The sequence below is a fragment of the Entelurus aequoreus genome, linkage group LG09 (genome assembly GCF_033978785.1).
Source record: "Entelurus aequoreus isolate RoL-2023_Sb linkage group LG09, RoL_Eaeq_v1.1, whole genome shotgun sequence".
Lineage (NCBI taxonomy): Eukaryota > Metazoa > Chordata > Actinopteri > Syngnathiformes > Syngnathidae > Entelurus > Entelurus aequoreus.
The window spans coordinates 19,190,753-19,206,420 of NC_084739.1; the positions used below are offsets into that span (position 1 = coordinate 19,190,753).

The 15,668-nt window shown below is 42.0% G+C and overlaps 1 protein-coding gene and 1 long non-coding RNA gene across 9 annotated transcripts in view; one reads left to right on the forward strand and one right to left on the reverse strand.

The window, feature by feature from the left end:
* Positions 1–15,668, forward strand: part of LOC133657233 (uncharacterized) — a 972,718-nt gene that overhangs the window by 564,547 nt on the left and 392,503 nt on the right. The gene's annotated exons all lie outside the window — the stretch shown is intronic.
* dst (dystonin) overlaps positions 1–15,668 on the reverse strand; it is a 235,001-nt gene that overhangs the window by 44,792 nt on the left and 174,541 nt on the right. For 5 of the 8 annotated variants that reach the window (XM_062058280.1, XM_062058277.1, XM_062058278.1 and 2 more), the window contains 6 exons: positions 8,219–8,380; positions 7,916–8,086; positions 7,080–7,246; positions 752–911; positions 256–582; positions 24–108 (listed from right to left, as the gene is read on the reverse strand). In XM_062058280.1, the coding sequence (XP_061914264.1) occupies positions 24–108; positions 256–582; positions 752–911; positions 7,080–7,246; positions 7,916–8,086; positions 8,219–8,380 (1,072 nt within the window). The remainder of the gene's footprint in view (positions 1–23; positions 109–255; positions 583–751; positions 912–7,079; positions 7,247–7,915; positions 8,087–8,218; positions 8,381–15,668) is intronic. The other 3 variants (XM_062058283.1, XM_062058282.1, XM_062058281.1) reach the window with 1 other exon arrangement.

The following is a 15,668-nucleotide window of genomic DNA, read 5'->3' on the forward strand; positions in this document are numbered from 1 at the left end:
TGTGCAATAAAAGGATGACATGCCTGTTGTTTGCTTCAAAAGCTCCATCCCATTGAAGAGAGCTTGGTCTACATTATTTTTCCTCAATTCAATATCACTTTGTAAAGCCTAAAAGGAAATACACAATGTTAGAGAATGAAAAGTAACATGTCATTGTAGGTGAAAAAATAAATAATAAAGAAAATAAATCAACTGAGACATGATTGACTTCACAGAAATGACAAAATGATGCCAGGCCTTGGGAGGAGTGTGTACCCGTTGTTCTGCCATCTGCCTTTCAAGGGTGTCTATGAGGTAGTCCTCCACGGATACCTCGCTCAGCCGTGCATGCGCCTCGCTGAGCCAGTTCATGAGCGCCACCTCGTCCTCCCCAAAGAGCTGAGCGTTGGCCAGGGCCTGCTGTAGCATCTCGGTTTTCCTCCTGCAGCGTTCCTGCAGTTCGATGTAAGCGGCCTGCGTGGCGTCCAGCTTGGACTGAACAAAGTCCTTGTCGTCTGCTGAGCTCACAGCTTTGAGCGTTTGACCCAGACTAACGGCCTGAAACAGGTCTTTACTTCGACTCATAATTGCCTCCTCAAAGGCCTGAGCAGGGGATGGGAATCAAGACGACACCAACAGAAAGGACAAACAGAAAAACAACTGAAATTGAATGGGAACTTAAAAAAATGAAAAGGCAAACAACTTAAAAGACAGGGTGGATGAAGAACTTCAAGGATGGTGCGCTGATGATGACACAGATGTGATAGATTACCTTATGATGAGAGATCTGATCTTCCAGCTTTGACGTTTCGGTGCCGATTGGTTCAGAGTTGGAAAGGCGTTTGTCTGTGGCGGCAAGCCAGTCGCTCAGGGGCTCCAATGTCTCGTGGAACTGCTGAGTGACCACCAAAATGCTTTGCAGTTGCTTATTCCTGACACATAGACACAAGAGAATGTTATCATTACTGAGATAAAAAATAATATGCGCTAATGTTTATAAAGTATACTGTATATTTTAACCTGTATCATAATTTGGAGTGCATGAGAAAGTGTAAAAGAAAGGTGGCTCCTCTTCAACAAATTAAAAATTACATAATAATTAGACAATATTTTCAAGTGTATTGCATAACACAGGGGTCCCCAAAGTTTTTGACTTGGGGGCCGCATTGGGTTAAAAAAATTTGATTATATATATATATATATCCAGAGCGCGATGATGTCACGTTATCGATGGGAAAATGCCTTTTTAGACAATATGATTTGCCTGAGTGGCTAGGAGACACAGAGAGTAACAAGTGGTAGAAAATGAATTAGAAAGGACAGATTTAAAAAAACAAAAAATAAAAAAACATTTTTGTTTGTTTTTTTAATTTGGGATTTCCCGCGGGTCGGATTTTGTACGCTGGGCCGTAAATTGAGGACCCCTGACACAACAGAAGAGCAACAGAATAAAGTTGTGATAACAGTATTATGTAAACTGCTGAGCCAGCATTAATACTGCAGATGAAGCAAGTGCAGATATTTGATGCTGACTCATGATACTTTAAATGCAGCTACCGCCCATCTTGTGGAGTTAATTTTTAAAAATGACATCAGGAGGTTGTCTACAGCCACGGCAGTCCATGTTTTCTGACCGGTGTTCTCCCAAATTGTGCACCCTGTCGAGCAACTCCAACGCTAATACTGTGCATGCGTACAACACAGAAACCTGTATTACTGTTAAAAGAAAAGAAAATGAACTAATATGTTAGTGAATTTTATTATTTATAGGTACTGACCAAAATCCATATTTCAATACTTTTGTTGCACAAGACGTCACGTCCAGTCCAGCTCAAACACTTGCGGAAACAAGCACTCCAGCAGCACTCAGAGCGGACTCATCTGGACAGCCTCTAGGTTATGTGACAATTTTCCATACCAACAAAGCAAGTATGTCTGATAGAAGACGTTCGAATGTACAGAAATGTTCCACTTTTCAAAATGCGCTAGCTTGATCCAAATTGACATTGGCTGTGTCATACTGATTAGCATTAGCAATTTCACAACCTCCAAATTTGGTAATCCAAACTACAACATACTTGCCAATCCTCCCGATTTACCCGGTAGACTCCCGAATTTCAGTGCCCCTCCCGAAAATCTCCCGGGGCAACCATTCTCCCGAATTTCTCCCGATTTCCACCCGGACAACAATATTGGGGTGTGCCTTAAAGACACTGCCTTTACCGCCCTCTCTCACCTGAAACCTTCACCCCTGAACAGCCGCATGATGTCAAGGCGTCCGCTTTTCCTCCATAAAAACAGCGTACCGGCCCAGTCACATAATAATGTAGCGTTGGACGGGTTTAACAATAGGCTTCACTTGAAGATGTCAAGAAATGCTGACACGTTGTAAGATCTTTTACCTGGTTTAATGATAACGCAAGGCATACTTGGTCAACAACCATACATGTCACACTGACGGTGGCGTATAAACAACTTTAACACTGTTACTAATATGCGCCACACTGTGATTCCACACCAAACAAGAATGACAAATATATTTCGGGAGAACATCCGCACCGTAACACAACATAAACACAACAGAACAAATACCCAGAATCCCTTGCAGCACTAACTCTTCCGGGACGCTACAATAACATCTACATCTTTTGGAGCTCAGTGCACAACTGCACACACAACAAGAAGTAGACGAAGCAGAAGAACAAAGAAGAGACATGGCGACAACGATAAGAAGAAGAAATACGCTTGCAAGTTCCAAAATGATTGGAAAAAAGAATTTCATTTCAGCCAGAAAAGCTCGAAGGGGAAGGGGTATGCTGCCTGCACCTCAACCCAAAACCCCGCCCCGCAACCACACCCTCCCCCCAACCACGCTCCCCACCCCCATCTCCCGTATTCGGAGGTCTCAAGGTTGGCAAGTATGAACTACAACCAAGGCTACTTTAACACTGCAGGGTAGGATGTTCAATTCAGATTATTATTTTTTTGTTAAATCTGATCTTTTTGTGTCGCTGTTCACATTACAAAAAATGCGATATATAATGTGAACACAATCTGACTCGCATGGAGACATGATGTCATGACGTCACAAGCCCTGCAGTCTTTACGGAAGTATCAATCAATCAATCACTGTTTATTTATATAGCCCTAAATCACAAGTGTCTCAAAGGGCTGCACAAGCCACAACTACATCCTCGGTACAGAGCCCACATAAGGGCAATGGGACGTCCATGTGAATGACTATGAGAAACCTTGGAGAGGACCGCATATGTGGGTAACCCCCCCCCCTCTAGGGGAGACCGAAAGCAATGGATGTCGAGTGGGTCAAATAAACATTGCTCACATTCTAGCTGGTCTCAGTCATGGCGCATTTGTGGCAATCTCAAGGATTTTGTGCGAACAAAGCCAACATTTTCTAAACCGAATTATTGCGCATAGTAGATTAAGAAAGAAGAGGGCACGCATTTTGGCTCTCGCAGTTAGTGGGGGCGACATTTTGCCATCTGCTCTAAAGAGTGTGTGGATGAGCAGTCGGAGACAGGAGTGATGGAACATTGACGGGAGTTCCTAAAACATTTTATTTTCGCCTGTTTTCTGCTCATTTGTCAACAATTTTACAATTGTCTATTTTGGTCCGATAAGTGTGACTCAATTGTTCGGACTGCAGTCGCATACGATACATATCTAGCTTATATCCACATGCAAAAGAGGCCTGGGTCGGATTTGAAAAATTCGGAATTGCAATGTTCACATGGACATGAAAAGTCTGATACAGGTCACATATGAGCAAAAAAATCGATACCGAACTGCAGTGTGAACGAGGCCTTAGATGCACAATACAATTAAACAGCCGTTGTGTAATAAGTACAATACTTAGTATAAACATTTCGTAGGGCTCAACAAAAGAGAAGACCGGCACATTAAACTGAATGGCAAAGACTACTTCCTGACTAGGCAACACACCGTTGTCTATGCACTACTGCTATCTAATGTATTGGAATTGTAACTGCATGCAAAGTCTACTATATAATACTTGCAAATGAGACTGTATGAAAGTCTACGAAAATAAAGATTTAACAGCACTGCGCTTTACTGCACTGTTTTATCATCAGCTCAGTTTCTAACGTTGGATAACAATTTTTTTTAAATCTTTTAACAATTTAACATCTATTAACACATGGACATTTAAAGACCTACTGAAATGATTTTATTTTATTTAAACAGGGATAGCAGATCCATTATATGTGTTATACTTGATCATTTCGCGATATTGCCATAATTTTGCTGAAAGGATTTAGTAGAGAACATTGACGATAAAGTTCGCAACTTTTGGTCGCTGATAAAAAAAGCCTTGCCTGTACCGGAAGTAGCGTGACGTCACAAGTTGAAAGGCTCCTCACATTTCCCCATTGTTTACACCAGCAGCGAGAGCGATTCGGACCGAGAAAGTGACGATTACCCCATTCATCTGAGCCAGGATGAAAGATTCGTGGATGAGGCACGTGAGAGTAAAGGACTAGAGTGCAATGCAGGACGCATCTTTTTTCGCTCTGACCGTAACTTAGGTACAAGCTGGCTCATTGGATTCCACACTCTCTCCTTTTTCTATTGTGGATCACGGATTTGTATTTTAAACCACCTCGGATACTATATCCTCTTGAAAATGAGAGTCGAGAACGCGAAATGGACATTCACAGTGACTTTTATCTCCACCAAAATACATCGGCAAAGCACTTTAGCTACGGAGCTAACGTGATAGCATTGTGCTTAAATGCAGATAGAAACAAAATAAATAAACCCCTGACTGGAAGGATAGACAGAAAATCAACAATACTATTAAACCATGGACCTGTAAATACACGATTAATACTTTCCAGCTTGGCGAAGCTTAACAATGCTGTTGCTAACGACGCCATTGATGCTAACTTAGCAACGGGACCTCACAGAGCTATGATAAAAACATTAGCTATCCACCTACGCCAGCCAGCCCTCATCTGCTCATCAACACCCGTGCTCCCCTGCGTTCCAGCGATCGACGGAAGGACGAAGGACTTTACTTGATCATCCGTGTGGTCGGCGGCTAGCGTCGGATAGCGCGTCTGCTATCCAGGTCATAGTCCTCCTGGTTGTGTTGCTACAGCCAGCCGCTAATACACCGATCCCACCTACAACTTTCTTCTTTGCAGTCTTCATTGTTCATTAAACAAATTGCAAAAGATTCACCAACACAGATGTCCAGAATACTGTGGAATTTTGAGATGAAAACAGAGCTGACACATGCCTTCTCTATCTGACCGACCACATCAAACATGAGGTGGATGCGGGCAAATACTGCGGCATGGTCATGCTGGACCTTCAGAAGGCCTTTGACACCGTTAACCACGCTATACTGTTGGATAAGCTCAGAGCAATCGGATTTAACAAAACCTCATGGAGCTGGATGCAATCTTACTTGGAGGGGAGGGAGCTGGTGGTAGAGGTGAACGGCACCGTGTCCCCCCCCCCCCCCCCCCCCCCCCCTCTCGGTGAGCTGTGGAGTCCCCCAAGGCAGTATATTGGGACCTTTACTGTTCCTAATATACATAAACGACATGTCATCGGCATGCGACTGTGAATTGTTTTTGTTTGCGGATGACTCTGCCTTGCTGGTATCCAGCAAGGACAAGTCACGGGTGGAGAAAATCCTCAGTGCTGAGCTGTGTAGAACTTGCACCTGGCTCGCTGACAACAAGCTATCCATACACTTGGGTAAAACAGAATCCATCCTGCTTGGGTCCCACATCAACCTTAAGAAAGTCAATGACTTCACCATAAAAGTGGGTGACATTGTTATCACCAGGAAAGATGAGGTCACCTACCTAGGTTCCATTCTAGAGGCTAACCTTTCCTGTGATAAAATGGCAACCAAGGTAATCAAAAAGGTTAACAAACGAACGAGATTTCTCTACAGTATTTCCTCTCTGGTCAACAAAAGCACCTTGAGGATTCTGGCGGGAACTCTCGTTCAACCCTTTTTCGATTACGCATGCACCTCCTGGTACCCTAGCACCTCCAAAACCCTCAAATCTAAACTCCAAACATCTCAGAACAAGCTAGTCAGGTTACTTCTAGACCTCCACCCCAGATCCCACCTCACTCCTACCCACTTCTCCAAAGTGGGCTGGCTCAGGGTGGAGAACAGAGTAAAACAACTTGCACTGAGCATAGTCTATAAAATCCGCTAAACCTCCCTGATACCGAAGTACATGTCAAACTACTTCCTTAATGTAAATGACCGCCATAACCACAACACCAGGGGGAGCTCCACTAACCACGTTAAACCCAGATTCCGAACTAACAAAGGTCTTAACTCATTCTCTTTCTATGCCACATCAATGTGGAATGCGCTCCCGACAGGTATAAAAGAAAGGGCATCTCTATCCTCCTTCAAAACCGCAATAAAAGTTCACCTCCAGGCAGCTACAACCCTAAACTAACACCCTCCCTGGATTGCTAATAATCAAATGTAAACAATCAAATGCAGATACTTTTTCTTATGCCTTCTGATCTCTCTCTCTCTCTCTCTCTCTCTCTCTCTCGCTCTCTCTATGTCCACTACTTGATGTCCATATCCTATCCTACCCCCCCCCCTCCACACCCCTGATTGTAAATAATTCAATGTGATTATCTTGTGTGATGACTGTATTATGATGATAGTATATATGATAGTATATATCTGTATCATGAATCAATTTAAGTGGACCCCGACTTAAACAAGTTGAAAAACTTATTCGGGTGTTACCATTTAGTGGTCAATTGTACGGAATATGTACTTCACTGTGCAACCTACTAATAAAAGTCTCAAAAAAGCTTTTTTGTATTGGATTCAATGGTGTCCGAATACTTCCGTTTAACTATTGACGTCACACGCATACGTCATCATACATAGACGTTTTCAACCGGAAGTTTAGCGGGAAATTTAAAATTGCACTTTATAAGTTAAGTGGGTTTCAGTAGGCCTTTAAATTTAGGCCAACACACAGCGTTCAAACACAGTCAAAACAAATGCATCCACATGTTACTGAAGCAACACACACAAACACACACGTACACACACTCACCTGTTTTCAGCCTTCTTGAGCAGTGTGTCCCACCTCTGCCCCAATGATTCGATCTCTTTTGCAACCTTTTCCTTGTCCACAGATTCGGCCAGTTCCGCAACCTTCCCTCCCTCTTTTTTTATCAGCTCCACTGTGGGCTTTCGGTCATCCAATAGTCTCTGTAAAAGCTGTCAAAGACGGACAAAGGAGACAACTTATTGCGCGTCATTAAAGTGCAGGAAGCAAAGGCGTTTCTTCACGGTGAAAAAAACCTGTCAATTGCGGACAGATATTAAGTATCCATTAAGGCTTTGTAGACAAGCTTTACAATAAAAGTTGTTTAAACAACATGAATTGTACAGCCTCACTGTTGCTTGAAGTAGGAGACGGAATGTTTCATGTACACATAAATAGGGGTGTAACAATTAGTCGAAGTTGTCAACAAAAATCGATAATGAAATCTGTCAACATCAATTTAATTTGTAGATTATAGTCGGTGACATCATTGCTCGTGTTTTTGAGGACAAAAACAAACATGCGAGAGTCAGAGCCAGGCAAGCACCAGGAAGAGAAAAACGACAAAAACATCAAAAATATGAAAACAATTCACCATAAATGTCTAAAACACAAATAAATTACAAAGCTCTGATCTTGATAATCATGGAAGTACATCTGTCAGTTCATTAATGAATATTTCTGAATGAAGTAATCATCTTTGTTGTCTTTATTGTTAGCTAACGCATGCCAAAAAATATTTTAAGCTGAATTTAAAAGCAGATGGCTAAATTAAAGCACCTGAATAGGTGTATGCAGTTAAATAGTCATTAGTTGCAGCCCTACACATGACAAGTGCTTACTTTCTGCTCTTGTATCTGTGCCTTGACTACTTTAAACTCTGCCGAGGGCGGCTTCTGATTGGCCATGAGTTCTTCTGTGTCAGTCAACCAGCCGAGCAGAGACTCCAAAGCATCATGGAACCTTCCACAGTGCAACAGGGCTTCATGCAGCTGGGCCGAGCGCTCAGCAATCTGTGAATTACAAGGTAAAAATAGCAGTCACCTGTTTTGTAGCAAGCTTAAAATGATCCCCTTAATAGCACCAAATGTATTATTGCCACTCAATTCCAGTGTCTGGAACATTTTCCACAGGACATAACTAACCTTTTTATTGAGTGTGTTCCACTTTGTGTTAACCATCTCCAGGTCATCCTCAAGCTTCTTTGTGTTGGTTCCTCTGGCGGCGTTCTGGATCAGCCCATGACTGAGGGAATTGATGTCTTGGAGTTGTGTCTGCAAAGGATCAATTTCTTCTTTCTGGAAAGCCTACAGTCAAAAACAAACAACACAATCAAATGTGTGGAAAAGAATTCTAACATGGATTTAACAAGTAAGGCATTTAGGAGACTTCAAATGCCACTCAAATGTTTTGCAATGTCATTTCATAAACCATGCTATACAAAATTTTAAGTTTAAGCCTTTATGCCACTAACAAACAAAACAAAAACTTGTTCAGATTCATAAGGCACTTCTATAGACATCCAACAGAGTAGCCAGTATGCAACAAGATCTCTCACACAAAGCTACCATTTTATTTGCTCTTTTCACGGTTGGGATAAAATTGACCCAGAAATTTTTCCAGAATTAGATGTTGTATCAGGGTTGTAGAATTTGGGGTAGTATAATGGCCTGTCTCAAAGGGAATAGCAGAAATACAGTAAAAGGGTTTGAAGCCCTGTTGAACGCGATTGTCACTACTTGAAACGTTGTCACACATCTCATTATCTGATTTTGGGATGTTTTGTTGCTACAAAAAAGCAATGAACATCGACATCGTTCCGGATTCATTCCGGCCTTTAAAGGCTGAATATTTGTGGCCCAGCTTGGTCACTCTATTCCCATCTCATTTGTTGTTTATACACAAGAGTAACCCGGATAAAACACACTTGAACAGGCTGTAAAAAAGGAGCTTTGAATTGAAAATGTCTACCTTGGTCTGGATACTGTATTTTCGTACATTAGTCATTGAGAAATAAAGGACATTTCTGAAAAATATCTGACAATCCTAAATAAGACAATTTACCCCCTGAGATGAAATATGTTTTAAATGGTAATTTAATAGAAAATACAATTTTACAGTGATGATGTATCATTATGATCAACACTTTATAATGTCTACCTAACAGTAGTTCATACCCTTCCATGTGGTTTTGTGGGTATGAATCTAGCAGTTTTTGTTTAATTTTTCTTATCAGTAAGCAATAAACTGTGATGAGAACCTCCTTGTTGTTGGTAGAAAAAGTGCAGATGTACAAAGAGCAGATATCCTCATTTGGAAACTAACCTCGACCAATATAATGTTTTCTAAACTTAAATTTCTCGGAATTATATCCTGTAAAACTTAATGAGGAGTTTTATGTCTCATCGTTACACCAACCAGTGGTCATAATCATAAAATCAACTATAAAAATAAATATCAGTGGCTCGATTATAATCTCCAAAATTGCCTTGACAGTGACTTTTTCCAGATTCCGGGGCACCATTTCCCCGACATTGCCAGGTTTACTGCTGGGATCCAGCTCACATAAACAACTCTCTTGATGCTCTGTGCAAACAGTGAAGCCGAGCTTCCAGTGAAAGGCAGCTGCATATAATCACACAGACAGACTTCCAGCCAACGTCATGAGCGAAATCTAATTCACCCATCATGTAATCAGATATGTACAGCAGGGAGTCAACAGCAACTCCTCGCAAGATGCGTCTCATGAAGTCATGAAAAATCATACTCTGTACAAACTAATGAGGATGTTCTTAGAATAAACGAAGAAGCTATTCTTGGGCACCTGTGGGGTGAAATAAGCCATAGGGTCCACTTCAGGACAAAGGGCGTTCAGTAAAGCCTCAATCTCTCCTGCATGTTGGAATGCTTGTAAATCTTTAGGCAGGCAATCTTCCACTGACTGCAGAAACTCCTCCAGCTCCTCCATGGTGTACTGGGATGCTAATCCTTGCGCCGTATATGGTTTAGTTTGCTGCCGACTATCAATTGGTAAAGTTACAGCATTTCCGTAAGTTTCTGGTTGAGTCACCAGCACGCTGACCAGCTTGTTGGCGTCCTGTGGTGACTCGCCATCTAATAGCTCAGCCGTGGATAACTCATCGTAGTCTGGTAAAGTCCTGGAATGCCACCCGGAGGTTTTGTTAAAAGTCCTACAAACTGTGGGGTATTTATAATCTCCATTGCTCAGAGTGCCTTTGTCATTCATGTCTGATTGTGCCTCATGGACCAGGCAACCACTTTGGTAAATGGAATTGTTATCCCGAGTCGGAGAGAAAGGGAACTCATCCTGTCCCGAGCTCAGAGACCGAAGTCTTTTCAGGTCTCCAGACAAGTGCGTAGCCTCTGTAGAGGAAAGGCTCCTGGTGCCGTGGTCTGCTCTACTGTGGGATTGTTGACCATGACGCTCGCGCTCTACGGTCGGACTATACAGGCCTGAGTCCTCTTCAGATGTCAAAGAGCTGGTAACGCTCTGTCCTCTTCTGCCGCTGATAAAACCCGGCCTGTCTGCGCTGCCTGAGCACAAGATTCCACTCCGGCTGGCGTACGCTCCAAAATTTGGGGAGCAAATGTCCGCCACGAGCGCCGACAATGAGGTTGCTTCTCTCCGCTATGAGGTCGTGACTTTGGGAGCACCGCATCAGTGGCTCTGATGACGTTTCCATTGAGTTTAAGTCGGTCAAAGACAATCCGCTCGTCCAACGTGGCGGGCGTGCGGCTCCTGAGCTCAAAAGAACTTGAAGTGGAAAGGACTCCGTTTCCGCACAGGTTGTTGAGGTCTAGATTGCGCTGGGTGTAAGGTAAGGTGCCTGTAAAATGGCGGGACGAGAGGCTGCCCTTAGAGCTAGAGTCTATCTGCTCGTTGAGCCTAACGGTGTCATAAATGGACCTCTGAGGCACATAACAGTCATCAATGGTCAGGTCCTCCTCCTCCCCCTTCCCCACGCAGGACGGGTTTTGTCTGAGGCAATCTGGTCTGCTCAGCGGTTTCCCCATGCCAAAACAATCCTCTCTATTGACTACAAAGGAAACCGTAAAACTGTGCTCAAGGTGTGTCTCGCTTCAAGGAAAAGTGCACACTTTAAAGTAAACATGTGCGAAGTAGTTTCTCGTTAAAATATCAAAAAAATAAGACGTATTTCCTTAGAAATGTTATTATTAAAAATAGCCTTTTTAAAAATAAATTATAGTGCAAGAATATTAAAATAAAATACACTCTCAGACACTACAGTCACTGATCGGAGGTTCTTTCCACTCTCCATTGCCAAAAGTTAATCCCATTTCTTCTCTCAAGGTGCATCCTCTCTTTCCCTGAAATCCTCGCATCCAAGCATCCATTCATGCATGCTGAAAGCTCCAAAAGGTGCAATGTGAAAAAATATCCAGACACGATTCCGGCAGGCTCTGAGGGGAAAGTGTGCGGTTATTCCAAAGTGCGCCGGTACTCGGAGGATAAACAAAACAGCCTGCCCTTCCTCCCTCGCCGCTCGGCTCGCAGTGACAGACACCCTCCTGGCAGAGGCGTCCACGCCCCGCCCCCCGCTCATTATTCACACAACATCTGCCACAACTCCATTTGTGCGCAGAGCCACGCCAGCACATGTTGATTGGTAAACGCAAGACCCCCTCCTTCTTAATTCCCCTTATGTCTGCATGGCCTATATGACTTCATGTCTAAGCCATCTTTACATGCTGACATAATCACTCACTTTTCTTTTGTGTGTTTTTTTTTTTTTTTTTGAAGGACCTGGGGAGGGGAGACTAGAGCACATGCTCGAATGACATCACAGTGTTCTCAAATAGATACACATCCATCGTATGGTTTTGTTGGACACTGCAGATATTCTTAATTACACTGGAATGCTGAGGGAGGCGCAGGTCTCAGGTAATTTAACACCAGTGGCCGTGCCAAGTGCATGAAGGCTTTTTTTTTTTGACCTGGCGAGGGAGGTGGAGGAGATGATGACAGGAATTTATTTTTGTTTCCTGGATTGTCTGCACCACAGAAAATGGGTAGGGGGAGTAGAAACAATCCCAACTCTTTTGTTCCACTCCATATGCATGGGAGGAGACGGATGGAAGACGCTTGGCAGAGATAAATTAGAAGCAAAGTAATCAGCTTTTTTTTTCCAGCAGAATGTTGTTCTCTTAGTCCAGGGGTCGGCAACCCGCGGCTCCGGAGCCGCATGCGGCTCCTTGACCACTCTGATGCGGCTCAGCTACATGCATGCCGACCCCCTCGATTTTCCCAGGAGACTTATGGATGTCAGTGCCTCTCATAGACTAATCCCAGGAAAAAATATTCCTATTAACACTCTAATTACTATATAAAGGGCGTGCCCTAATTGCACTGCAGTAATTGTCCTCTATAGCATTTACTTACAGCGTGCCAGGCCAGCCACATGTTGCAAGTTGTTATTACTTGCTCACACAGGAGACAGCAAAGCATACTTACTCATCAGCCACACAGCTTACACTGACGGTAGCCGTATCAAACAACTTCAACATTGTTACGTTACAAATATGCGCCACACTGTGAACCCACACCAAAAAAGAATGAAAAACACATTTCTGGAGAACATCCCACTGTAACACAACATAAACACAACACAACCATTACCCAGAATCCCATGCAGTCCTAACTCTTCCGGTCTACATTATACACCCCGCTACCACCAAATCCCCCCACACATCAACCCCCCCCCTCTTCGTGGTTGGTTGAGCGGAAGAGTTAGGGCTGCATGGGATTCTGGGTATTGGTACCGTCAGTGTAAGATGTATGGCTGCTGAGTTAGTAGCCTTGCTGTCTCTTACGTGAGCAAGCTAAAGCTGCATCCCACTTGTGGCCGAGCAGGTACACTGATTGGGCAGACTGTAGAGGGCGCAAAATGCAGTGTCATCACACACTGATAATCGGGAGTCTCCCGGGAAAAATGAGAGGGTTGGCAAGTGTGACGCAAGCGACATTCATCCAAAACTCGCGGGCTGCACTAACATCAAATTCCCACATTAAAGTGCGTGCCGGTGCGTGTGTCTGAGACCCCTGGTTAACATAGCACAAAGCATGTAAGCTTTGTATGCGGTGTTTTTCATTTTAAATTTTAAAAACATTTTTGTGGCTCCCATTACTTTCTTTAATGTGTGAAACTTGCCAAAATGGCTCTTTGAGTGGTAAAGGTTGCCGACCCCTGTCTTAGTCCCTTTTAACAAAGACTGAAAATATTCGAAGTCTATATTTTTGTCGGCAAAAGCATTTAGATTTTTTTTAAAGAAAAAACTTTTCGCAGAAAGCCTTCTTGAGGTGGCAAAAGCTATTCAACAACTTATTTTTTTATCAGCTTCCAACTGAATAAAGATAGACAGAGAGACACTATAAAGCAAGCTAATTAATAAGCATGTTATTTTATTAAATGATTTGCATAAAATAATTACATACTTTTTAAAAATTGCCAAACTTTCAGTCTAGTGTGAGGCAGCAGCCATCCATGCCAGCAGCAGCAAGCAACTTGTGAAAAATATATATTATTTTTTTTCAAATCTCCTTGATATGATTTTGTAAGTGAAGTGTGTAAAAAGAGGATGAGGTGGGCAGAAAACACCACAAAATTTGGTCATGAAAATCGTCTTTTTCAGAGAGTTGCTGTATGATGCGCCTCCAATGAAGTCCACTAACTGACTAAGGGGTGTCAAACTCATTTTAGATCGGGGGCCACATGGAGAAAAATCTACTCCCAAGTGGGCCGAACTGGTAAAATCACGGTACGATAACTTAGAAATAAAGACAACTTCAGATTGTATTCTTTGTTTAAAAAAAGAACAAGCACATTCTGAAATTGTACAAATCATAATGTTGTTGTTGTTTTTTTTTTTAATTCCTGTTGCGGTTAATAGTATATATACTTTATTTGTCGTTATTTATATTTTCTGAATAAATTATGTGACAATGTTAATCCGTCAACTCATTGGTGTTAATTTTCAATCGATCAAGATAAAAAAATCATATTAAAATCAAATTACAGTATGTTATTTATGTAGTTTGATCATTTTCCTCGACTGATGTACTAACATCCTGTGGTTTATTTTGTACATATGTAGCATCATCTACTAAGATACAAAGAATTGCTATTGCGACATCCAGTGGACACATTTAGAACACCTGTTTCTTTCAATTCAAAGATTTCAGGTTAATTTTTATACTTAGCAAACTCATCCCGCGGGCCGGATAAAACCTGTTCGCGGGCCTGATCCGGCCCTCGGGCCGTACATTTGACACCCCTGGTCTACCGCCTCGATATGAATGAAAAAACACTGGTTGTTTCAGAGGAACTGGTTAAGGCATTTTAACATGGTAATCTTATGTGACTTTTGCCTAAATTAATAGCTTCAAAGTCACTATGATGGGACAGAATGGGATTACATTCTAAAACTAGATGGCCTTTCCAACAATTATTCCTTACATCTGCTTTATATGTGGTGGTGAGTAAGCAATATTATTTGGCCCCGTCGTCACTCATTCTACCGTCATCTCTAACAAGATGGCTACACTGACTCAGAAGATAGTAATTTTAAGTAACAACAGACACTGATGTAATGTCTGTTCTGCACGCGTCAGCCATGCCCTAAGCACCCCCAAGCAGGTTTTAATCCCTGATCTGCCTATATGATCCCATACAGTGCAGATACTGTTCATACAGTACGCACCTTCCACAGGCCAGTTCCTGGCGCTCTCGCGTGACGCATTACGTCAGGCATATCACTTGCAAAACCTGACCTAAAATGGTAAGAAAGGAATCCAAGAGCACTCTATCTCTGTTTATTCTTCTCGCTCTCTAAAGCTAGTAAACTTGATTACTGAACTACAGATCATAGCGCGATGCCATTTGTCAATGTTAAGCTATACATATAGAAACATTTCCGACACTGCATTGCTGTCTTTGAAAATGCACTAATACAAAACAATACAAAAGGGGCTTTCCCGGCTGATTCCATGCAGAAGGACAAAGAACGGGTGGAGGTATTGCTTCACTCCCCCTTTGCTGCCACCCTAATGATCATTTAATCCATGCAATTTAAATAGAGGCACCCACTTTTGGCACCCACAAAAACAGAAACAAAGAAAAATCCACTGACCTACATCTTTGCACAAACACATCTGTTTACATTGTTTTACTGTGATGCCATTTAATAGCTGGACCAATACAAAGTATTTAGAATATTGCACTGGCCGAATGTAGGCTAATCCTCTTTTGGAGAACTCCATAGGAATTTACAGGCTTTTACAATATTTGACCTTGTTAACAGCCCATTTTATCTCCAATAACAAGGGCGGCATCCAACTGTGACAGTAAAATTAAAAACAGACTCTGAAGATAGCATCAGCATATATCTGGTTGTGATTACAAGTTTAGTACATTTATATATATATATATATATATATATATATATATATATATATATATATATATATATATATATATATATATATATATATATATATATATATATATATATATATATATATATATATATATATATATATATATATATATATATATA